Genomic DNA, 19,138 nt, shown 5'->3' with positions numbered 1-19,138 from the left:
TTTTGTTGATTTTCTAAGTGAAAATAAGTGAACTCATCCTCTCAGAGAACACATTCCTGCACATTTGAATGCAAATCACTGTTTATTTGATGATTTTGACATATTTGGAAAGAAATAAAACATAAATTGTGGCTTGTGCAAAAGTTATGGCACATTATATGTTTTATGTTTTATTTTTTATTAGAAATAAATAGAAATTTTGGCCTAATATTTGCAGAAAAATGCTATATTTAAGTTCCTTGTGGAGGATGGGATAACTTTTTTTCACTTAAATTATCAACAAAACATTATTTGACCAGGGATGTTTGCATATGGCTGTATATGACAGAGTTATACAGTGTTGTTCGGTCAATTTGTATCAACATTTTTCCTGCAAGTTTGAAAGGAATGACAGAATTCTTTGAAATAATGTAGATTTTCATTGTCAGGGTTGCTCTTGAGTCTTTTGCAGTTATTTTCCAGACTTAGCCACCGCTTGAACGGCTTTGATCCACTCGTTGCGCTCTTCGGAAGTCGCTGCCTGCAGGTAGTAGTGTACCTCCTCTGAAGTGATGATCTCAAACAGATTTCCCTCCACTTCATGCCTTTTAGCTGCAGCAGAGGTAGCATAGTGTTAAAAGGAATGTTCTGAAATTCTTGGAAACATCTAGATTTGCAGAGAGGCTTCGGTAAATCAGTGAGAGGTTTGTTAGCATTACACAGTGTCATATTTAAAGCATCAAATTAATTACTCTGGAGTTGTTCAGTCTAATCTCTGTCTGCCTAAACATTAGCATACAGTTGATTACAGACATGGTGTGAGACTACTTATTCTTTTCAGATACTGATACTGAAACCTTGATTGTCAGTTGATATTAATACCACCCTGCTAGAAAGAAAATAGCATAGTCCAGCATTGCTGGTCACCAGCAAAACCAGCACATCATCACTGTCAGAACAAAACCTCGTATCTCCAAAATGTTTACTTTACAAGAGAAGGCAAAAACATGCTTTACTTTTAATGTATGTCAATGTAACCAGAATTTTTTTCCCAGTAATCTTGGGCCGTTTCTATTTTTCCATTTATTATGAAATTAACACAGCATAAAGGGCAACTGGCATGTTTACATTACGTTATTATCATTCTGATCACCAGCAAAACCAGCACATCACTGTTGTGGGAACAAAACCTTGTATCTCCAAAATGATAACTTTACAGGAGAAGGAAAAAACCTACTTTGCTTTTAATGTAAGTCAATGGAACCAGATGTTATTCCAAGTAATTTTGAGCCATTTCTGTTGATCCATTCATCATGAAATTAACACACAGTGTAAATAGAAACAAGCATTTTCAATTTATGTCAAAAAGTTAAAAAATGACAAAAATGGAGATACGAGGTTTTGTTCCGACAACAGTGACATGTTGTGTTTTGGAAGCTGGTAAACCAGCACCAGACCAACACTATGGAATGCATGCTGGTCTGTGCTGTTTTTTTCAGTAGGGCAGTCAAATATTTGGAAAAAAAACTAATTAGATTTAAAATTAACCATTTTAAACTGAAGCACTGCACTAAAATACACCTGTGCCAGTGACAGAACCCTCTAATGCATGCGGAAAATAACCATAAATACTTAAACCAAAGAACTTCTACTGAGGAAAACTACCACTCAGTAATGTTTTCCAGGTTTATCAGGTCCTAGAGGGCAAGACCAAAATGAACGTGTTTCTATGGAGTTTTTGTGCACAACTGTAGTTGGTAAACAATGTCTGATCGAGCAGCAACAATACTGATAGCCATCAATATTGATAGGCCTTCTATAGCTGATTACCACAGACAATAATTTTGTACTTATTAAAAGAATGCATCTACCTCTCAGCTTCTACTGTAAGTGTCTTTTAAGACAATGAGTCTTTATGTTCTTTTCTAAGTGCAGGAAACTGACCGTCCACTACAGATGCAGCAGATTAAGCTGAGGTTAGGCTGAAAACCGCTGGAGTGTTCCCTTAAGTATGACATGCTTCAGTGTATTTAGACCATGTCTTTGAGTCTTATTGTGCTGAGCGATGAATGATCAGTGATTGACTAAAATCATTGTTCTCTTACCATCTGGCACGTAATCCACTGCAGTCACGACGGACCCACGCAAGTGAATTGAGCCAAGAGGATCATCCTCACCCTTAAGACAGAGAGAGAGGGGGGAAGAGAGGAGAGGGAGAGAGGGGGGCGGGCAGAGGGAGAGAAAGAGAGAGAAAAAGAGAGAGACAGATAGAAAGTCAGAATGAGGGAGGGCGACAGAGGGAGAGGGAGAGGGACAGAGAGGAGTAGGGAGAGAAAGGGGTGGAGAAAAAGAGAGAGTGAGAGAGAATGAGTGGGGAAAGAGACAGAAGGAGAGGGAGAGGAAGAGAGAGGGGGAGGAGAGAGAGAGGATGGGAGAGGGGGACAGAAGGATGGAAAGAGAGAGAGAAAAAGAGATAAAGAAACAGAGAAAGGGAGACAGAAGGACGGAGAGACAGGAATGGAGAGAGAGCGAGAGAATGAGTGGGGAGAGAGACAGAGGGAGAGAGAGAGAAAGAAAAAGAGAGAGAAAGAGAGAAGAAGGGACGGAGACAGAGAGAGAGAGACAGACGGAGGGTAAGAGAGGAGTGGAGAGAGAGGGGTGGAGAAAAAGAGAGGGTGAGAGAGAGAGAATGAGCAGGGAGAGAGACGGAGAGAGAGAGAGAGAGAGAGACAAAGGGAGGGAAAGACAAAAAAGAGAGAGAAAGAAAGAAGAGGAAGAGATAGAGGAGGGGAGACCGAGAGGGGGGAGAGAAAAAAGAGAGGGAGAAGTAAGAGAGAAACGTGGAGAGAGAGTGAGTGGGGAGAAAGCAAGAGGGAGAGAGAGAGAGAGAGAGTTAGAGAGAGAGACAGGAGAGGGAGAGATATATGATATATGTAAATAAGCTTTGTTGTGATTGGCTGCCCTGTACTGTACTTAATTCACAATATAGATCTGGTATACTGTGAGTCTGGGCTGAAACACTCCTTATAACTTCAGTATAAATGGGCGGGGCTAAACTGCTGTAGGCTGAATAGGTGGCTACATTTACAGGCACTGGTTTTGGTGAAACCAATGAAATGAAAAAATGAATTCATACCAGAAAGCTTAGTTTCCATACATGGACTGAGAGCGAATGGTTCACTTTAAAACAGTTACAGACTAACTTAAACTCTTTTATCTCAAAACAAAAGAAGAAAATTCATTTTCAGTTTCAGTTTCAAAACTTTTTTTTTTTTCAGTTTTGCTATGGTCCCTTTAAGAGATCAACTCCAGGCCTACTCTTGATAACAGAACCTTCCTCACCTTAGCAGGGTCGTAGTAGTGGATGTACGCAGGATCGTCTCTCAGGATAAACTTTCTCACCTTCCAGTTTTTTCTTCGGTGACCCTTTTGAACAAAAAGAGGAAGAAGTTCAGGCTTCCTCTTTGAGCGTAAACCTCTAGTGGACGGAGGATGATGGATAGTGGATAGAGGATAGAGGATAGCTGTCAACAACCACAACTTCTCTTATGCTTCCCGTTTCCTTGTTTAGATGATGAGCAAGAGTCATACTGTAAACCCAATACCTGTTTGAGCAGACAGCCTTGTTTGACTATGGCTCCTCTGAACTCCTCCTTCACAATCACGTCCTCGTCACTCGAGTAGCCTTCGCAGTAGAAGCCGCTGTCAGCCTGCACAGAAACATTTTCACCTCCTGAAAAATTATTATTATTTAAATATATGCAGCACTGTTTCCAGTCAAAACTGCAAGAACAAGTTAATCATTTTCAGATGTTTCTGAGGCGTTTAGATATAAAATAATCCACTTGCACGAATAAGGAAAAAGTCAAAGTATAAAAATAAGAGTTTTCAAAACTGGAGATCAAAAATTATTGAAAGCTACAGAGAAAATGTAGCTCCTAACAACCACCTGGAAGACCTGGTAGACACCAAAACTGCCCCCATCAGATAATCAGCACTTAAAGCTTTCATCTCTGAGAGAGAGGAGAAAATCAAGCTGCTTCAGATCTGAAAACATCCACAGGTGTTTCTCAACATCACTGAATGTGTTTGATTACTTCAGAAAACCAACTTCTAAGACTGAACTTTGGAGGTGTGTCTGCAGATTTCTTTAAGAAACTGAAAGTGAGTCTCCTGAAAAGAATAGAAGCTGGAATTAAAGTAAAGAACGACAAAGTAAATACTGAAAAATGTGATTTAGTTGTTGAAAATTCGGTGTAATTTTCTGTTAAATTTGAATCTTATTCCTGATGCTGGAACATGGTACTATAACTGGTACTTTAAGGCAGTTCTGATATTAAGTTAAATAAACAGAGCAATAAAAACAGTACTCTATTTATTGCAGTTAACCTCTTTATGCAGGAACTTTAGGCAGAAAGCACCTCTTCAGTGCAGAAAAATATAGGGGAGATTTTGGCTTTGGTTCGTGTCTTATAGCTGGTTTTCTATAAGATGTACAGCATTAATTAAAGTCAGAAAATTGTTTACATTTAAACAAAAATAAAGTGTAGCTATCAGTGGACTTCTCTTTTGTAAATTCATGTTGTATTGATTTAAACATGAACCACTGAAAGGCCCATGTTCTAAATTTTTCTTGTATTTTATTTGTTTCCCTGAGATCCACTTCTAACGCTTGCCTGGGTTTATATACCAAAACAGTTATAATTCATTTTACATGAGCATTTCCAACCTCTCTTTACCTCTTAGAATTAAACAGGCTGTTTTTGTTGATCTCCCTGTAAGACTGAAATATTGTGCCTCATTCAAAAAGCAGTCCAGGCTGAAACACTCCTTATAATGTCAGCATGAATAGGTGGAGCTAAACTGATATAGGTTAAATAGACATATTCAGCCTACTGCAGTTTAAAACCTTGTATACGATTGTATTGTGTCATGTGACTTTTTCCATTATCTTACATTCAATGAAAGTTAATGTGTATAGTTAATATATATATATATATATATATATATATATATATACACTGATCAGGCATAACATTATGACCACCTCCTTGTTTCTACGCTCATTGTCCATTTAATCAGCTCCACTTACTATATAGGTGCACTTTGTAGTTCTACAGTTACAGGCTGTAGTCCATCTGTTTCTCTGCATACTTTGTTAGCCCCCTTTTACCCTGTTCTTCAGTGGTCAGGACCCCCATGGACCCTCACAGAGCAGGTGCTATTTGGGTGGTGGATCATTCTCAGCACTGCAGTAGTGCTGATTTGGTGGTGGTGTGTTAGTGTGTGTTGCGCTGGTCTGAGTGGATCAGAGACAGCAGTGCTGCTGGAGTTTTTAAACACCTCAGTGTCACTGCTGGACTGAGAATAGTCCACCAACCAAAAATATCCAGCCCACAGCGTCCTGTGTGCAGCAGCAGATGAGCTATCGTCTCTGACTTTACATGTACAAGGTGGACTGACAAGGTAGGAGTGTCTAATAGAGTGGACAGTGAGTGGACACAGTGTTTGAAAAGTCCAGCAGCACTGCTGTGTCTGATCCACTCACACCAGCACAAAACACACACTCACACACCACCACTACATCAGTGTCACTGCAGTGCTGAGAATGACCCACCACCAAAACCTGCTCTGTGGTGGCCTTGTAGGGGTCCCGACCACTGAAGAACAGGTTGAAAGGGGGCTAACAAAGTATACAAAGAAACAGATGGACTACAGTCTGTAATATAGACTATGAATATATTTATAGTCTATAAATGGAAACTATACTGCATGTTCTTTTTTTGTGGTCATGAAACCGAACACACTTATATGTATACACACACACTCATATACACATACAAATATATGTATATACAAATAAATGTACACATATATGTACATATATTTTTAGAGCTATATATGTCTATATATATGTAGACCTTTTAGTCCTTTTAAAGATGTGCAGATTTTGGTGAGATTGTTGGTGTGCTCTTAATATGAATGTTATTTTTAAAGTGATCAGACAGGCTCTGTGAAGAGGCTACTGGTGTGTGCAGTGTCCCACGTTCCAGTCAAATTCACTCACAAAGTAGTAAAGAGCGTCATGCTGGTCCAGCAGCACTGACTCTGCACCACCCTCAGCGGCTTCTTTAGAAATCTCTCCAGCGGGCTGCAGGAAGCCCTCATTCAGCAGCCCTGTGGCCAACATCACACCTTCTGCCCTGTTCCTGACCTTCCCCTCAGAGATCAGCCAGTCAATCACAGTGTTACCTGCACAGGAAATGAGCGTACATTGTAGATATCATTCACAGACACAGACGAGAAGCAGCACAGATACTGCATAACCACCACAATGACCTGTTATGGCATAAAGGAAGCAATTTATTAGGCCTGCATGAGCCTCCATAGAATCAGTCTATGCTTATATATATATATATATATATATATATATATATATATGACTGCGCAAAAGTCAGAGACTCTTCATTCATTTAATTCCTGGTCAAAGTGGATATTAAGTACAAGTTATTCATTTTTCTGCATCAGGGAAAATGCAGAAAACACTTTAAAATGTGTTAGGTCTGGACTCTGGGGTGGTCAGTCCATTGTTCAGCTTCTTTGTTTGATGTGTCCGTCTCCTTTTCTCAGTGAGGTTCTTCTTGACAGCTACACATCCTTTCAGACCCACAGCGCTGAGTCGTCTTCTCACAGTGGAAGGATGGACAGAAACACCTGTGGATGTTTTCAGATCTGAAGCAGCTTGATTTTCTCCTCTCTCTCAGAGATGAAAGCTTTAAGTGCTGTTTATCTGATGGGGGCAGTTTTGGGGTCTAACAGCTCTTCCAGGTGGTTGTTAGGAGCCCCATTTTCTTTAGAGCTTTTAATGTTTTGTGAATTGCAGTTTTGGCAAACTATTGTTTTTATCACAAGTGTTTTGTCTTATATCTAATCTACTCAGAAATATCTCCTTTAAGATGAATAACTTGTACACTTTGAAATGAAGGGTGGTCACTGATTTTTGCGCAGCACTCTGAGTTCTGTAGATCTTAGAGTGAGGGGCTATAGTGTGGGCCCACATAAAGGCCAAAAGGTTAAGTGGTCTTGATGATACAGTTTGAAAGACGAATGCTGCAGGCTTTGTTTCTCCAGACTGCTTTGATGGTTTTTCACAAACATACTGGAAGAAACTTAATCAAGTGTTTAGGCTGCACATTGATCATTCTGTCTGATATTTCTTACCAGTGAAGCAGTGGCTGAAGAGCTTCTTGTCCTTTTCAACTTTCATCTCTTTAATGCCTGAGTCTTGGTCTTTCATCAAAACGTAGAGCTCACTTAAAAGAGAACACACAGCAGCTACAACATCACACATTTACCAAAAGTAAAACCATCTCTGCTCATGTGTGACAAAGTCCTATCTATACTCTCTTCTCACAGAAAGACGAGGGGGTAGCATTACTTCTATTTATTTATTTATTTATTTACAAATTCACAAAATTACAAACTTCAAAAAAGTTAGGAAAGTATATGTAATGTTAACAAAAACAGAAAGCAGAGGTTAACAACTTCCATTTGACCTGTATTCAGCTGAAACCGGTGTAGTATTTGATGTTTTACTCATGAACTTCATTGTGTTTTTGTATATATACTCATTCCAAGTTTGATTTCTACCATAAGTTCCAAAAAAGTTGGGACAGGAGCATGTTCACCACTGTGTTACATCACCTTACCTTTTAACAGCGCTTATTAATAGTTTTGGGGACTGAAGACACAAACTGATCCAGTTCTGAAAGCAGAATTTACTGCCATTCTTCTGGTACAGAAGTCTTCAGCTGTGCAGCCATATGGGGCCTTCATAGTCATATTTTACACTTCATAACGCACCACACAGTTTTGGTAACACTTTGTTTGGGGTGGTCCTTTGTAGATGATTAATAAACTCTTAAGAAATTATCAGTAACACATCAACAGCGTATCAGTGAAGCAGCAGTAGTGAAATATCTGAATACACTGAAGTAAACATCTTGTAGATGTTCTGTTGATACATGAATCCTAACCCTAACCTTAACCTTAACCCAAAACCTAATCCTAACCCTCACCCTGGCCTAAACCTAACCCTCACCCTGGCCCTAATCCTAAACCTGACCTTAACCTCAACCCTAAACCTAATCCTATCCCTGGCCCTAATCCTAACCCTAATCTTAACTTCAACCCAAAACCTAATCCTAAACCTCACCCTGCCCCTAATCCTAACCCTAACCGTAACTTCAACCCAAAACCTAATACTAACCCTCACTCTGGTCCTAATCCTAACCCTGACCTTAACTTCAACCCAAAACCTAGTCCCTAACCCTGACCCTAATCCTAACTCTAACCATAACCTCAACCCAAAACCTAATCCTAAACTTTACCCTGGCCCCTAATCCTAACCCTAACCCTAACCTCAACCCAAAACCTAATCCTAACCCTCACTCTGGCCCTAATCCTAACCATAACCTCAACCCAAAACCTAGTCCCTCACCCTGACCCTAATCCTAATCCTAACCTTAACCTCAACCCAAAGCCTAATCCTAACCCTCACTCTGGCCCTAATCCTAACCTTAACCTTAACCTCAAACCTAAACCTATTCCTAACTCTCACTCTGGCCCTAATCCTAACCCTGACCTTAACTTCAACCCTAAACCTAATCCTAACCCTCACCTTAATGCTAACTCTAATATTAACCTCAACCCAAAACCTAATCCTAACCCTCACCCTGGCCCTAATCCTAACCTAAATTTAACTAAAACCTAATCCAGTGAAGCTCCAGGTACAGGATGGTGTCAGTGTGTCTATAACAGCTTGTTGAGGATGTTGATGGTCTGTATTAAACCTGTTACATGTTCGACTAATTTTATTTACAAAGTTGATTAAACGTCTGTTGATAATCTACTGAATGTATTCACTGCTTCTACATCATGGATATGTTGTTGATGTTACTAAGAGTCTGTCGAGTGTTTATTTCATCTAAATAGGACGACTCCAAATAAAGTGTCACTTGACAATGCTTTGCTGAAATATTCCCAAGCCCATGTGACGACGTCCATCACAGAAGCATGCTGGCTTTTAAAGCAGTGCCATCTGATGGATCGAGGGGCATTTAGTTTTAAGTTGACCTTTATGCGTGGAGATTGCAATCGCTTGTTCAGGAATGTTGTTCTTAGTCTGTCTGCATGTTTTGGCAAAGCGAGCCTCAGCATATCCTAGAAAAGAGTAGGATTTCCATGGAAGCTCCTTTTATACCCAACCATGATTGCTTCACCTGATTAAGGTGTTTGAACATTTCACAGTGTCTCTAGTCCCTAGAGAAGGGTCTGACTGTACAGCTGCAGAGCCGCAGATTTACATCTGCAGTTTCACTCCAGCGGTGTCAGGCCTGTGGAACGCATGCGCAGTTGGACAGCACGACTGTGCTGTGTAAACAAAGTCCTTATGGGAAAGTTGAGCGTTACAAGCTTCCTATTCATATTACAGCCAGTGGCTGGTCTCCTCATTTACAACGTCTCTGATGTAAACAGTGACTGTTTGTGCTCATTGTATGTGTCGCCATGCATGTCACCATTCAGCAAGTGATACCGTCACCAATATATAATCAACCATTGGTAATCAGGTAAACCATAAGCCAAAACACATTACAAAACTATCAGAAGCAAAAACAAACACTTAATGGTTTCCATGGATTTTTTCAGCAGGGATACATTCAAAAGCTAAAGTTTGTTTTAGCCTAAAGCTTAATATTAAGCTCAGTTTAAGTCTGCTTAAGGTAAAGTTTTATTCCTGCACATTTGTACACATAAAGCCCCCTTATTAAGGGTAAGTTAACTGAGCTATATGTGCACTTACTCATCGTACCCATTGATTTTCCCAGGCCACATCAGCTGTAGTTTGTGTAATATTTACCCTGTGAATCTGCACATGCATTCAAACCAAAGTTTGTTTTAACCTAAAGCTTAAAATGTAACGTTAGCCCAACCCAAACTTATCATAAATTTATTGGAAACTCACATAAAACGACTGAAATGTTGATTAGCCTAAAACTCGCTAAGAAAAACCAAACCAAGTGTGGGTGCATGCGCTGAACGCCACTGGCTTGAAACTGCTGGTGTGAAACTGCAGCTCTGAGGCTCTGCAGACAGATATTACTGAGTCCTTAATTGGCCCGTCTCAACATCAATTTCAGAATGGCTGTTTATTTACAAAAAACAATAATGTTGAAAAAATAACATTAAACATTAAACATCTTGCTTTAGTAGGGTTTTCTTCAAATACCGGTCAAGTGGATTTACAAATCACTGCTCTCTGTTTTTACTTGCATTTTACAGATTGTCTCAGCAATACTGTCTCAATTTATAGTAACTGAGGTTCAAGATGTGAGTGACAAAATGTGACATTTTATATTGGAGTATTTCTATGATTTTTTGATAACACTTTCTATGAATGTCACCTTTGTAAGCATCTATAAACACATTCATAACATGCTATAATGCATTCATAAGGCATTATAAACATGGCTATAAATATTTATAAAAATGCATTATACGTTATAGCCATGCTTATTATGCATTATGAATTGTTAACATAATGCATTATAAGTACTGTTCATAACAAATTCTACGAGCTCATAAGTTGTATTTGTCCGCTCTAAGTAAAGTGAAGCGTACTGTACTAAAGCCTCCTCCAGTGTTCAGAGTGAGGCTTCAAGTTGAAGTATTTACTGAAGAATTTACTGAAACAGTAAAACATTCACAGTAAAGCACATTACAGGCTTCAAATGTCAGAGTTTAAACTAGTGCTGCCATCAGTGTTTTACCCAATGTGGGAAAGTCAATGTACACCACCGTTAGCTTGGTATTTGTCTTTACTTTGCAGTCTCCAAGCTGGGACTGACTTCTTTGGCACTGACATTATAACATGTTATTAACACTACTTATAATGCATTATATTAACAATTCATAATATATAATAAACATGGCTATAAAGTGTAATCCAGTGTAATTCATTTTTATAAGTGTTTATAATCATGTTTAAAATGCCTTATGAAGGCATTATAACATGTTATAAATGCATTTATAGATGCTTACAAACATGACATTCATAGAAAATGTTACCGATTTTTTAATTTATTTGCAAGGACTGTGTTCAGTATTACCATTTTAGGTTGAACACAAACATAATTCTGAGATAATAACTTTACTATAAACATTAGCATTCGGTCTCATATGCCTTGCTTTTAGTGGCAACTTAGAGCCAGTCACCCACACACTTTCCTTCAGCCACTTTCAGTTCTTGTTTGTTTCAGGGGGTATCCAATTTAAGTCTACTTTTCAAGAAGTGAAATGCATGTGTCACTGGATATTCAGTTTCGCTCTCCCAGAACACGTGCTCCAAGAGCTAACAGCAAACTTATTCTGTTTAAATACTCAAAAATCATTGGTATTATCTTCTTTTTCATCTTTCAGAATTTTAAATGACAGTAAAAAATGTTTTCCCCACTATACTCAATCATTTTTGGAGGACACTATATAAGAACAGTCTCTTTTCCTGGTATTCAGTAAATCATACCTTAGATTAACTGTTTCAGGCAATCGAATGGACCTCCTGGTAGACTTCCTGGCAAACCTCTTGCCTCCCTGCAAACACGTGATGGCTCTTTTGATGTCTTTGACCCAGAGCTCCCTCTCCTCCAGGTGAGTTGCTTGAAAGAAATGGTCCTGCTTCTTAGCTGTGCTCACCTTAAACACGAACTGTTAGAGAGCAAGAACACAATTGTGGCAAACAGCTTCTCACCATATAACTATACACCGATCAGGCATGACATTATGACCACCTCCTTGTTTCTACGCTCATTGTCGATTTTATCAGCTCCACTTACTATATAGGTGCACTTTGTAGTTCTACAGTTATAGACTGTACTTTGTTAGCCCCCTTTTACCCTGTTCTTCAGTGGTCAGGACCCCCATGGACCCTCACAGAGCAGGTACTATTTGGGTGGTGGATCATCCTCCGCACTGCAGTAACGCTGATGTGGTGGTGGTGTGTTACTGTGTTACTACCTTGTCAGTCCACCTTGTAGGTGTAAAGCCAGAGACGACAGCTCATCTGCTGCTGCACAGTTTGTGTTGGTCATCCTCTAGTCGTTCATCAGTGGTCACAGGTTGCTGCCCACAAGACACTGTTGGCTGGATATTTTTGGTTGGTGGACTATTCTCAGTCCAGCAGTGACACTGAGGTGTTTAAAAACTCCAGCAGCACTGCTGTGTCTGATCCACTCAGACCAGCGCAACACACACTAACACACCACCACCACGTCAGTGTTACTGCAGTGCTGAGAATGATCCACCACCCAAATAGTACCTGCTCTGTGAGGGTCCATGTGGGTCCTGACCACTGAAGAACAGGGTAAAATGGGGCTAACAAAGTATGCAGAGAAACAGATGGACTACAGTCTGTAACTGTAGAACTACAAAGTGCACCTATATAGTAAGTGGAGCTTGCAGTTTTCAGCTCTTTGACTGCTTGTTTTATGTTAAAGAATATTAAATACTGCACTTAAAAGTAACTTTTATCCATTAACTGCTTTTGTTTTACTCTGAAACCTGAAATGACCAAAAGCAAATTTTCAATAAAATTTAATTTTGTAAGTTACCTGTAGTTATTTTTACTTAGTCAGAACAACGGAATTACAGTCTAATTGATTTTACCTGGAATGCATAATAAAAAAACATGATTTATGAAAATTCATTAAAATAGAAAGATCTGTTTTTGCTAATGAACTCTCTCTCTCTCTCTCTGTAAATATATATACATATATATATTTACATATACATATATATTGTGTGTGTGTGTGCGTGTGTGTGTGTGTGTGTGTGTGCGTGTGTGTGTGTGTGTGTGTGTTTTAATACGCCATTTTCACATTGTTCCTGCTGGAAGTAGTCAGTGCAGGGTGATGCAGGGTGAAGCAACAACAATAATAACCATGATGAGTACAGCGTCTACAGCTCACTGAAGTGTTTGAGTCTGAAACAAAACCAGCCTTATCTCAGTTTCAGTGGTTTGTCTACAGAGGCAATACAGACCATGGTGCCCAGGTGTACCACTGCCGGCATGTGTGCGTGTTCAGCTTTTTGCCTACTAGTTTATTGTTAGCGAGCTGTTTCAACATCTCCCTCTAAACCCAGCATATTGGTTATAGTTATTTTCACCAATCCATCGATAAACCACGCTGAAGACGTTAGCTGATGTTACTGTACTAAATAAAGTTCTTGTTTGTATCATTTCAGTTCACCATTCTGGACTCATCCTCGAATTTCAGTCTTGGTGACAAAAATAAAGTGGCGCACTTCTCTGTGGTGGCTGACGTGATACAAACATCTGTATTTCTGAGGTTAGTAACTGTCCATTAGGCAATAGCGGATCTTATTTTACCCAGCGTTTTTGCACTTCCGGTTCTTGTGAAAAGGGCCTATCACAACCCAGACTTTATCTACATGCTGCTTTAACATTTACCAGTTTTTTGTTGTCTAGGAGCTTTATGGCATTTACTTTTGTTCTATTATTGTTCTTTCTGTTCTTATCTTTATGTGTTGATCAGTATTAGCACTAGGAGTAGCATTAGTAGTAGCACCTACAGTAGCACTAGCAGTAGCAGTAGCAGTAGTGCTAGTAGTAGTAACAGTAGTAGTAGCAATAGCAGCAGTATTAGCACTAACATTAACACTAGTAGTAGCAATAGCAGCAGTATTAGCACTAACATTAACACTAGTAGTAGCAATATCTTCAGTATTAGCACTAATATTAACACTAGTAGAAGCAATAGCAGCAGTATTAGCACTAACATTAACACTAGTAGTAGCAATATCTTCAGTATTAGCACTAATATTAACACTAGTAGTAGCAATAGCAGCAGTATTAGCACTAATATTAACACTAGTAGTAGCAATAGCAGCAGTATTAGCACTAACATTAACACTAGTAGTAGCAATATCTTCAGTATTAGCACTAATATTAACACTAGTAGAAGCACTAGCAGCAGTATTAGCACTAACATTAACACTAGTAGTAGCAATATCTTCAGTATTAGCACTAATATTAACACTAGTAGTAGCAATAGCAGCAGTATTAGCACTAACATTAACACTAGTAGTAGCAATATCTTCAGTATTAGCACTAATATTAACACTAGTAGTAGCAATAGCAGCAGTATTAGCACTAACATTAACACTAGTAGTAGCAATATCTTCAGTATTAGCACTAATATTAACACTAGTAGTAGCAATAGCAGCAGTATTAGCACTAACATTAACACTAGTAGTAGTAATAGCAGCAGTATTAACACTAACATTAACACTAGTAGTAGCAATAGCAGCAGTATTAGTACTAGCAGAAGTACTGGTAGTAGCAGAAGCAGTAGTTGTAGCAGAGGTGGCAATAGCAGTAGTAGCAGTACTTGGAGCAGTGCCAGTAGCAGTAGTAATAGTAGTAGTAGCACTAGCAGCAGTATTAGCACTAACAGTAGCACTAGTAGCAGTAGCAGTAGTAGTAGCAGCAGTAGTAGTAGTAGTAGCAATAGCAGCAGTATTAGCACTAGCAGTAGCAGTATAGTAGTAGCAGCAGTAGTAGCACTAGTAGTAGTAGCAGTATCCAATGTCCTTAATAACACAGAACGTTTAGTCATCCAAGGCAATTAATTTTATTTTATTTTATAATTTTATTTTATAATTTTCATGTTGACTGTTATTTATGAATTTTTTGTCATTTTAAAAATGAGTCTACAGATGGCATCAGAATCAAACTGGTACTGGAAAAGTTCTTGTTTGTGTTATATTCTCTCCTAATACTCAACATGAACAGAGATGATACATTTTGTGTCTAATGTCCCTCATAGAAACTGTGATAGTTACACATGGGTGCTCGATGCTGATCTGCTGCCGCTCAAACTGTTTGAACACATCTGTGCTGACTGGCACAGGAAGCTGAAGAAAACTGTGTTTTTAATCACTTTCTCATTTTAATTAACAGATGATTTTGATGCTTTGTTGTAGGCCTATTTATTTATTTATTAATTTATTTATTCATTCATTCATTCATTCCTTCCTGTCAAAATTTTGGCCATTTTTCTATTTTGGCCAAAAACTGAAATTGTCATTATGAACTATTTTTGGAAAATAGTTTTTGGTGACTGAAAGTTCAGTGCATCTTGTTATTATCATTATTATTATTATTATGTAGTAGTAGTAGTAGTAATTGTCATGTTTGCAGCGTGTATCACCATTCTCTTGTTGAAGTCCTGGCAGGGGCTGGTCAGCGTGGCTCCCTTTAATGGAATCATCCCCTTTGGATTGCTGTCTGTTTTCTTCTTATAAAACTCTATTCCGTCATCTGCTAACACCACCCACACCACCTTCCATGAGTTCAGTACAGTACCCTGCAGGAAGAGATAAAAAAAAAAAATTAGAGCGTGGTGTAATACATGCACTTCACAGTTCTAGCTTCCTCATAATGGCCACTTTTTTCTTTCAACATCAAAGCCTAAATCATTTGGTTTTCTTTTATACTCAGGTGATAGTGCTGGTTTGTGCACACTGACTCTAAACAAACACACCATCTGCAGAAAAACACCATTCAGACAATCGATAACATCAGTGAGTTGCAACTTTAATATGGTTTTTAGGGGTGAACATCTCTAGGAACCTGGTGATTTAATTTGATTTCAATTCTGGGTGCCCAGGTGTGATTATAAAACAACTCTCAATGCATCTTGATCTTTTATTTCTATAGCCTACACTGTGATCTTTTTCCTGTATTTGTGACTACAACACAAAAATAGCTATTTTATTTACTATCCAAAACCACCAGTCTTCTGAGTTTTATATGTAATGTTGATGGTAAAAGTAGTTAAAAAGTGGCTATTTTGCCTCACAACACCCAGGTACCTCTCCACCCTGAATGTGTTTTAAGAATATTAACTTTATTGCAAATGTGTCCTAAAAACAATGTCTAAGGCAGCAACCATTTTGTGTTAATAACTTTCTGTGAGGGAGCTTTTAGAGGTGGACGTCTGGTTCCTATCACCACCACTGTGAACAGTTCTGACTCTGTACAAGGGGCATGAAACCATCGCCCACAGTCACAAAACAGATGAAATACTGTAAATGGGGAACACAATTCTAGAGCGGAAAGCAGATATTGAAACGTAGTGAACAATTTCTTTCATTTTCATTTCTTCAGGCAACGTTCTGCTTTTTGACTATTCTTAGTCTCTACATGTTCTTGTATAAACCCCGCAGGCTCTTTCTGAGGCTCAGAACACTGTAAACAGCAGCTGGGACAACTTAAAGGAATGATTTTGATTTTTTTTTATTGTGTTTTCTTATGCAGCAAAAAATACAACAACTAGAACAGACATGTCTCTGTTTTACGTAATTTTATCAGAGTTCTTGAGCTCCATTTCAAGTAGACTAAGTTTTTATTTGCCTTTAAATCTTTAATTTCCCAGGCTTATTACAACCTTATTAAGGCTTATTACTCAGTAACCACATTGACTACAAGGCAGATTGGCTCAGTCACCCGTGGGCAGGTCCTGGCCATTTATTAGGCAAGCTAACAAATATAGCAGCTTTTTCACAAAATGTGAGGGAGTTCTATCTTTATCTCACACCCAAATTTGAGTCTCTTGTGACTGACCTTAATGCGCAGTGTTGCCCATCTGACACTCTACTCATCAAAACCTGACAGTTACAGAAGTATTTTTAGCTGTGGTTTAAGGGGAAGTTGCTGCTTTGTCTTCTCCACCCCAAATATGAGCAAAAAAAAAGGAAAAAACATTGAAGCCGAGTGTTCTCGCTGTCTGGCTGTTTGTCTCTCGGGGCCAGAAACCAAAATCTTACTGGTCTTTTGCCCAACCACGCATAGAAAACAACGGCCAAGAAGTACATACAGCCTCACTTTCCATACATACAATAACTCATAACCCATATACTGTGCATATTATATTCAGCAGCTGAGGCATTTGTGTAATTTTCCATTTTCAGCTTTTTTTCCTGATGCTGAAAAATGTATTATTACTAAAATTATTACACTGCAAGGGACTCTTTGTAGGCAGACACTTAAATTTATCTGCATTACTACATTATTCATGGATTAGTTTCATAGTAGATATGAATACTTTATAGCAGTTACTAAACCATTTTCAGCAGTTCCTGAATACTTCAGGGTTATACAGTACTGAACAGTTTATAGTTGTTACTGAATCATTCATAATAGTAACTGAATCATTTACAGTAGTTACTGAATCATTCCTACTAGTTATTGAATCATTCACACTAACTACTGAATCTTTTATAATAGCTACTGAATCATTTATAGTAGTTGCTAATTTATAATGGTATCTGAATCATTTATAGTAGTTGCTGAATCATTTATAATAGTATTGAATCACTTATAATAGTTATTAAATCATTTATAGTAGTTACTGAATCATTCATAATAGTTATTGAATCATTCACTCTAATTAATGAATCTTTTATAATAGCTGCTGAATCATTTATATTAGTTACTCAATCATTTACACTAGTTACTGAATCATTTACATTAGTTATTCAATCATATATAGTTACTGAATCATTATTATTATTATTATCTTACTTTTATAAAAGTTACTGAAATTGTTCCTGAATCATTTATATTAGTTGCTGAATTATTTATGATAGTTACTGATTCATTGTAGTTACTGAATAATAAGTCTTACGATTTATAACTGAATAATAAGCCTGCAGTTTAAAAGTTAATGACTAATTATATATATATATATATATATATATATATATATATATATATATATATATATATATATATATATATATATATATCTTTGTTTCAGTCAAAAACATCACTCATCAGTTCAAAATGGGTGCCAACACAAAATGGGTGCCTTCTGTATTATGAAGAGGCATCTACTACAAACCAGAACTTTGGTTTTCTGTTTAAATCTACAGGCTCTTACCTTTTTCACCAGGTATCCTTCTCGAATGGTGCTGGGCTCCATGGCTGTGAGCTGTGCTCAGCTGTGTGTCTGCTGCAAGGTGTGGTGAGTGTGAGGACTAAGGCTCCAACAGTAGTTTTTATGTCTGCTTGCATAATAACCGTATACCCTATCTTGACAAAAGGGAAGTGGTTGTGTGAACATGAGTCACACATGTTCATGGTCAGCTCGGCTGCTGTGTAGTTTCAGCCGACACACCAAATGAGTCGCAAAGATACTTGCATGTCTTAACCTCTAGCATTGCTAAACGATGAAGAAATAATACGAGCTTATTCCAGTGAGTCAAAGCAGTTTGTCTTAGATAGAACTATGACACATATTTTGGCATGTGTTGAATTAGTGTAGACTTAGACACAAGGCATCTTCTCTGAAACAGTAGCAGCAGTGCTGACTGGCAGACAAATGTATTTGTTAGTTGATTTTATTACTTTATGTTTTGCTTAAAGGGCCCACATCATGGAAAATGGTTCACTTTTGTGGCATAAAACAAATTTGATGTACTACGTAAACCTTGTTCAAGTTTAAAAACATTTCATCCAAAATCTCCAGTCCATGCAGTCCATATATGGAAAATAAGCTGCAAACATGGCCTGTTTTGAATTAATTGTTTTTGTGATGTCATGAAAACAGACACATTCACATATATCTGCCTATTCGGCCTACAGCAGTTTAGCCCCACTTATTTAGGTTTAAGTTATGAGGAGTGTTTCAACACTGTGTTTTTTAACAATAAGGCACAATACAGGGCAGCCAATCAAACAGCTCATATACATATATCTGTCTTAAAGGCACAGTAACAAAAACAGAATGTTTAATTCTAAGGGATGTTCATGTAAAAATGAATTACAACTGTTTGTGGGGCATGAACACACACACACACACACACACACACACACACACACACACACACACACGGACACACAATATACATATTATATATTGCTGTTGTCAGAAGAAAACCTTGTATAACTTCACAGGAGAAGGATAAAACCTACTTTACTCTTAATGTAGGTCGATTGAACCAGACTTTTTCTCCAAGTCATTTTGAGCCAAAAACTAAAAAATGACAAAAATGGCGATACAAGGTTTTCTTCTGACAG

At 38.1% G+C, this 19,138-nt stretch overlaps 1 protein-coding gene across 1 annotated transcript; it reads right to left on the bottom strand.

Moving 5' to 3' along the window:
• Positions 1-208: 208 nt before the first annotated feature.
• Positions 209-18,128, bottom strand: plek (pleckstrin). The gene is made up of 9 exons (XM_036573694.1): positions 18,000-18,128; positions 15,267-15,422; positions 11,561-11,742; positions 7,201-7,292; positions 6,047-6,231; positions 3,585-3,689; positions 3,322-3,405; positions 2,085-2,157; positions 209-591 (listed from the first exon to the last, which is right to left on the bottom strand). Exons 1-9 carry the CDS (start codon positions 18,039-18,041, stop codon positions 452-454), a joined length of 1,059 nt encoding a protein of 352 aa, XP_036429587.1. The 5' UTR covers positions 18,042-18,128; the 3' UTR covers positions 209-451.
• Positions 18,129-19,138: the final 1,010 nt, after the last annotated feature.

This window comes from Colossoma macropomum, unplaced genomic scaffold (genome assembly GCF_904425465.1).
Source record: "Colossoma macropomum unplaced genomic scaffold, Colossoma_macropomum, whole genome shotgun sequence".
Lineage (NCBI taxonomy): Eukaryota > Metazoa > Chordata > Actinopteri > Characiformes > Serrasalmidae > Colossoma > Colossoma macropomum.
This window is presented reverse-complemented; position numbering and strand designations above follow the sequence as displayed.